Consider the following 7,523-nt stretch of genomic DNA (forward strand, 5'->3'; position numbering starts at 1 on the left):
GAAACACATGCATGAAAGAAAAGGCATTAAAATACATATCTAAGGGTTCATTTTCCTGACATCACATTATCTGACCTTTTCCGCTAAGCGGGTATTAAGCTGGGCTTTGTATACTGGATGAGGAGTCTCTAAGAGCATGTACAGTGCTTGATGTACAGTCTGCCAGGTCACCTGCTACATGGAACCTGCTATAGACACCACTTAAAACCAGCCAACACAGACATGTTTGTACGCTGATGACCTAACACCACACAGGTAACCCAGTGCAGTCACGCATAAGGCTCTTAGTAAGTTCGCATCTCAAAAAGATTTTTCATATTCCATTTTTCTTTCTTTCTTTTTTTTTTAGAAACAAGGATCCCCATGTTAGCATGAAATATTCTACATTGCTTTACTCCTATCCATGGCCAAGAGACTTTTCTTTGCAGTTTCCAGAGGGAACTATTGTTTCATGGCCAGAACCAGAAGGAAGTGATCATGAGGCAGATCAAGACAGAGAAGGTATGCTTTGTTCTACATATGGATTATATGTCTATATAAGCTATAAAAGATACGTTTCATTATAATATATAATATGTAATGTTATATTATTAATATAGTATATAATATTATATATTATATAACATATAATATTAATAACATTATGCATAACATATAATAGATATTATTCTAATAATATCTATTGTATGTTCCAGGAGCTCTGAAACACAAAGCACAAAGGCTCACTATCATTCTGGCTTCCCATAGGGCAGTGTTTCCAGACCTCCTCCATTTCTTATTTTTCTCTCATTAAATGAGAGTTTCTTAAAGAAACATTCTAGAGTCTGGCCAGAGCAAAGCGGACTGTTAGCTGTGGTGTGGTATAGTGTGAGGGAACTTTAGGACTCACAAGATGTGGCCTTGAGTTTCTATTTACAGAAACATCTGGTTACATAATGTTGGGCAAATAATTTAACATTTGAACCTTGGGAATGATAGTATCAGCCTCATAACACACACTATTATTTCACTATATATTTGTATAGCAATTATTTTATAGTGTAATACATAATATAAACACACAAAATGAAATATGATCTAAGTAAGAAGTACTAGATGCATGCTAACTATGTGACTGTACACTTTTCTCCATGCAGATTAAGATTGTAGAACTTTTTTGTCAGAAACAGTCTCCATCCATTTATTTTATTGCTTTGAATGAACCGTCAATGTCCACATCTTCTTATCTGTTAGTTATTTTTTCATCTCTTTTTTTTTAAAAAGTGCCTGTTATAAACAACTTAAAGGAGGAAATATGCATACTGGCATATGGTTTCAGACCATCATCATTGGACTGTATTGCTTTAGGGCCCTGGGAGAGGCCGGTGGAGAGTGCCAGGGGACGCCATGGCGGGGAGTAAAGCCACTCCATTCACAGTGTTACAGGAAGCAGCGAGAGGGAACAGGAAGGGGCCATCCCAAGTCTTTTGTTGAAAATTAGGCCACTACTCTTCTAATTCCTAGAAGGGAACGAGGCACCTGGGTGCACGTCCCCCAAATCACACTGTGGTGCTCTGCGGCAGGCAGTGGGACCAAGGTGAATAAAGCGACACAGAGTTCCCCTCCATTTTGAATGCAGCTTTGCCTGCATTCCCCTGGGTGCATGTATAATAACTATGATAGAGAGTTACATGGGGCCTTGCCTCAGAGGTGTGAGCATGATAGAAGTGTAGAGGCTGTGATTCACTGGAAAAACTTTCAGATCAAATCTACATTTGTCCAGCCTGTGATCTCATCTCGTTTTTCTTGCTTGGATGTCATTTATTCCTTAGAGGTGGTCATGAATACATTCCCAAGCTTAATCTGATGCTTATTCCCCTTGGCACTTCCTTTGTGTGGCATAAGAAGGATTAACAATGTGTATCGTGTCTTTACTATGTGTACTATATCTAAACTACGTGTACTATATGTTTCTTAATGTTTTACAGCACTACAGTCTGCAGGAGAAAAATCATCTGCCCAACACAAAAAACACTCAATTTCAGTCATAAGTCGCCCCGGTTCCAACACCAAGCCCACCCTCCCTCCAATCCCAAAGGGTCGCAAATAGACCAGCACTTGACATCTGACTTTGAACATGGAAAATGTGCTCTGCAATGTCCAGTCCCTCTGTCTTCCCTGGCGATGGAACTCAGCAGGTTCTCACTCAGCCAACTAGTTTCAAAAGAATGTTTAGCTGCCTCAATTCTCTCAATTAATTTCTAGTATGATTTTGTGTATAGTGTCCTTATTTTATTTCGTTTTTCTTCTTGTTTTTAAGTAGGCATTATTCTTGACTTTGAAAAATGTCATTTAATTTTGCCCATAGCTACACATGCTGTCTCCAGCTGCTTCCTCCTTTGAAACATCAGATAGCAATTTCTGCTTTGCTATAGATACAGAAATATTTGTACATATCCAACTAGAACTATTCATGTAAAATCTCAACGTGCCCATTTATATGTTAGTATACATACATACATACATACATATATATATATATAGACGGCTGAATTATTTTTGTCTAATTATGAAAGGTTTGCAGAGTCCCATTGAGCTTGGGTTCACCACCATCTCCTCAACTACATCTCTCAAAGGGAATTAATTCATGTAATTTCAGGAAGTTCTTGACTTGGTTAATAATAAGAAAGAATGAAGAGTATCAGATAGGTCTTTTATTTATCCTTTCCAGCTATGTATTGCTTGTCATTAGAAATACTTTTAAGCAACTTTAATCATCTTTGCAATTTCACTCCCTGCCATTTGTAGAAAGAAAACTCATTGATAATTTATAGATAAAACATTCAGATAATACGTCTGTCGTGGTTGTTCAAACTTTATAACCAATCCCTTGGAGTTGATGAAGCGTCTTTTCTGTAGGCATTTGTGACTAGTGAGAACAAGACCCTCCACACAGTGCTGTAGCAATTGTTAAATATTTTAATTAACAGAATCCTCTAAAGACTTTCTGTTTTAAAATATTAACTCCCCCTTAATAATCATCTTCTTCATAACTGAAATTTGGATGTAACAGGATTTGTTACTGGCTCATTGCTTCCACTCTTGTTCTCAAACAGGAGCTGAAGTTTGTGTCAGTCAGCTTTCTGCTGCTGTGACAAAATAACCCAAGGAAAATAAAGTAGGAATGATTCATTGTGGCTCATAGTTTAAGAGGTAGTCCATGGTCAGGTCGATCCTTTGCTTTAGGACTGAAGCTAGGCGGAATGTCACAGTGTCAGGAGACTGTGATGGAGGAAGCCAGTCAGCAAAGAAGGGAAGGAAACATGGGCAAGATAATCCTTCTAGGTCCTACTCTCTAAGTCTCTATCGCCTCTCAATGGATTAATTCGTTAGGTCACAGCTCTCAGGATCCAATCACTTGCCAAAGGCCACTTTGGGATTGATGGGAGATGAACACATGCTCACAGATGGGGGAGGTGTAGATCCCTATGCCCAAGAATGATCAAAAATAATATACTTTTCACAAACATCTTTTTTTCAAAATTATTACAAAATACTTCAGATACACTTAAAGATATAAAAAAATAACACATCTCAGCATGGACCAGTTACTTTTTCCCATCACTTCCACTAACTACAGTTTAAAACCTTAGACACTATTATGAAATAAACATGAAAGGACATTGAGACATGGAAAGAAGAACGCACGCCAGGTGCATCACACCTCCAACACCATGTGGCGGCCGCTGCTTGGGTTTCCTTTTTACCTCATATACTGCTCAGGGAGTGCTGGAGAAACTGCAGTCCCAAATGCTAATGAGCATGCCAACAAATCCCTAAAGGATCTTGCTTCATCTAGTGCAATGCAGGGAAGGGACAGTCTTGTAAGACAGACGATGTTTAGACAATGACTTTCCTGCCACAATCAAACACTACGAATCAAACCATGACCCTACCGTCACTTCCTTTCCAAATCTGTCAGCCAAGCTTTTACCTTCTTCTGTCTATATCAAAGTTCTCCTCTTTCTCCTTTCTGCTGGGATAGAGTCAGAGGTGTTATGAAGAGCCAGGAATCACTATCCAATTTTATTTGTGTGTGTGTGTGTGCTGGTCCTAGGGCTAAAACTCAGGACTTGGGTGCTATTCCTGAGCTTTTGTGTTCAAGGCTAGCCCTCTAACACTTGAACTACAGTTCCTCTTCTGATATTTTTGGTAGCTTATTGGAATTAAGGGTTTCATAGACTTTCCTTCTCTGGCTGGCCCTGAACTTCCTGAGATTTCAGCCTCCTTAGTAGCTAAGAGTGCAGGTCTGAGCCACCACTCCCACACTACCCAATATTAAGAACATTCCCCTGCTATCTTCAAAAGCCTCTGGTGATGCTTAAACTACCACTGTCCTGCCTGTCTGGTAGTAAGGAGAAACATCTCTCCCTTCCTTCCCCTAGAGGGTATGGGAGGTCTGTGAAGAGCTAGGACTTTCACTGACTTTTCTCTATACAGTACAAGTGGAGGTAATACAGAAGCAGTAATGAGGCACTCCTATCTTTTCCAGGGTGACACCACTGAAGGTCTCTGCAGGCACTCCAAACTTCCCACCCAGTATTAGTGAAATATCACTTCCCTCCTTTTTATCCAAGCATCTTCATAGGCCCCAAAGACAACCTGGCAATAACAAGTCAGTGCTTCCTTCTCCCATTAGCATTGTAACAGAGAATAAGATAATGTTTAGATATGATCTGGATTCTCTGGACACACTATCCAAAATGTACAAGGTAAAAATAAGACACACACACACACACACACACACTTCATCAAGGAATCAGATGACTTCAACTTGAATGAGAAGAATCAATCAACATGCCAATACCAGATGACACAGATGTTCAAATTATCTGACAAGAAATTTAAAGCAGCAGTCATAAAAAGAAAATAAGAATTGTAAACCTGACTGAAACAAAAGGCAGCAAAGACATAGAAAGTTATAGCACTGAAACAGAAGGTGTAAAGAAGAACCTAAAGGAAATTTTGGAACTGAACAAAACAACAAAAATTAAAAACTGGCTGACTGGGAATAGCAATGCAATGGAGAAAATAGTTTAAAAAACAAGCAGTGGAGTTGAAGGCATCTATTGATTACCTATCTGAACAGAGATAAGATAAAGAATAAAATGAGCCTTGAAAGCCAGGTACCCCATGGCTCACGCCTATACTCCTAGCTACTCAGGAGGCTGAGACCTGAGGATCATGGTTCAAAGCAGCCCAGGCAGGAAAGTCTGTGAGACTCTTATCTCTAATAAACCACTTAGGAAACCGGAAGTTGCACTGTGGTGTAGAGAGCTGCGTGCAGCCGCACCTTAAAGATGGCGCTGGCTTCCGCCCTCCGCCTTCCCAATGGCGAGCGCTCTCTGTGGTAAACAACTCCTTATATGGCTAAGGCATAGAATCTGGCTTGCTTCCGCGTACCTGGACCTATTGGTGGTTCCCACGTGGCGTATCAGGGTTGGCTACCCAGCGGGTACTTAAGGCTGTGTGGGATTCTCCCCGGGGTCAGTCAGAAGATTGCTCAAGGGTCCTGAATAAACTGCGGAGAGAAGAGCTCGGTGTTGTGTCTTCCTTGCTGGTCGAGGTGGTCGTGACAGGTGGTGGCCCGTACAGGGAATTAGCCATAACCTCAACGAGGACTCAGAACTCTCTGCGGTCAGGGTGGTGCACCGGTAAGTTCCCAGGTAAAGGGGGAATCTGCGACAAGAGCGGAGGGATTTTTGCTCTTCTCTGTAGATGAAGAGAGAGCGGGAACCTGGGGCTAGTCAACAGAGTAGCCAAAAGTAAAAGTAAAGGATTGTTTACCAATTTTAAAGTTTTAAGACATGGGTGCTTCTTCTTCGCACCCAATTTTTTTGGCTCTCAATGAGCTACTGCACTCAAAGAAGTTAAAAATAAAAAAGAGTACTTTAGAGAGATTTTTGGATGAATGTGATATCGTTGCCCCGTGGTTCTCTGTCTCCGGAAGCCTCACGGTGGCCTCTTGGGAGAAACTAGGGAGGGACCTAGATTTTGCCTCTGAACAAGGAACGCTTAAGAGCGGAGTGAGACCAATATGGAAACTGATAAGAGGCTGTCTTGAGGACCAGCGCTGCAATGAGGCGGTAGAGAATGGTCAGGCCGCCCTAGAAATGCTGCAGGAAGAAAGATCGGAAAGGGCAGGCAGGGAAAAGGGGAAGAGGGGGGGGTTATACCCCGATCTAGAACTAGAGACCTCTGAGTCTCAGAACTACAATCACTCATAGAACAAATAGAAAAAACAAAGATAAGAAAGAGGAGGAAAGGGAAGGAGAGAGAGGACCCAGATAAAGACGAATGCACTCCCTCCGGGTGCCATGCTGCACCCTCGGCCCCTCCGCCCTATGCGGAGGACCCCGGAAGTGGCAGCTCCGGCTGTTCTTTCAGCCCAGACGTGTGGAAAGCGGTCAGAACCGAGTTACATCCAGCCTGTTCAATATTTCAGGATCCACAGGGACAGCGGTATCATGAACCCTTAGATTTTAAGGTGATAAAATCTTTAGCTGAGTCTGTGCGGACATACAGAATCACAGCCTCCTTTACTGTAGCCCAGGTGGAGGCCCTAAACAGACACTGCATGACGCCCAATGATTGGAGTGGGCTTGCACGAGCTTGTTTGAGCCCAGGTCAGTATTTAGATTGGAAGGCCTTTTTGATTGAATTTGCTAGTGAAGAGGCTGAGGCCAATCAGGCTGCGGGAAACCCAGCTTGGGACAGAGATATGCTGCTTGGACAGGGGAGATTCACCAATCAGCAGATAGCCTACCCGGTTCAAGTTTATGAACAAATCAATAAAATTGGCATAAAGGCATGGAAGGCCTTACCAAATAAAGGCGAGGTGAGTGGCAATGTCACCAAAATCCTGCAGGGCTCTACGGAGCCGTTTTCGGACTTTGTTGCCCGTATGGTCGAGGCCACTGGCAGAATTTTTGGTGACCCAGATGCAGCCATGCCATTAATTAAACAGCTTGTTTACGAGCAATGCACTAAGGAGCCGCCATAACCCCATATAAGAATAAGGGACTAGAAGCATGGATGAAAGTTTGCAGAGAGCTGGGCAGACCACTAACTAATGCTGGATTAGCTGCTGCTGTGGTGCAATTAACCCAGAAGAAAGGGAGAGTCTCAGGTGCATGCTTTAGATGCGGCAAGATGGGACACATAAAGCGTAATTGCCCTGAAAAGGGAAAAGTGATAGAAACAGGAAAGGGACAACAGCCTAAGCAGCCTGGGCTATGCCCTAGATGTAAAAAGGGGAAGCATTGGGCAAATGAATGCCGATCTGTGAAAGACATCAACGGTCAACCCTTAACACAGGCCCAAGAAAAAACCTATTCAAAAAACGCTGCAAATTTGTCTAAACAGTTGTCTAGAGTTGTCTAGTTATCTTTTAGGTAATTGAACTGGGGAGTTCGACAGCCTGATGGAACAGCTCAGGGTTGCCATCGTCACGGTGAACTCGACCCGAGTGGATGCTGGATTGG

General features: G+C 42.3%; 1 protein-coding gene across 1 annotated transcript in view; it reads left to right on the forward strand.

The window, feature by feature from the left end:
• Lrguk (leucine-rich repeats and guanylate kinase domain containing) overlaps positions 1–2,226 on the forward strand; it is a 103,545-nt gene extending 101,319 nt beyond the window's left edge. Inside the window, exons 19-20 of the mRNA XM_013021543.1 lie at positions 350–501; positions 1,968–2,226. Coding sequence (XP_012876997.1) covers positions 350–501; positions 1,968–2,089 — 274 coding nt within the window. The 3' untranslated portion in view covers positions 2,090–2,226. The remainder of the gene's footprint in view (positions 1–349; positions 502–1,967) is intronic.
• The last annotated feature ends 5,297 nt before the right edge of the window (positions 2,227–7,523 follow it).

This window comes from Dipodomys ordii, unplaced genomic scaffold (genome assembly GCF_000151885.1).
Source record: "Dipodomys ordii isolate 6190 unplaced genomic scaffold, Dord_2.0 Scaffold56, whole genome shotgun sequence".
In the NCBI taxonomy this organism is placed as follows: domain Eukaryota; kingdom Metazoa; phylum Chordata; class Mammalia; order Rodentia; family Heteromyidae; genus Dipodomys; species Dipodomys ordii.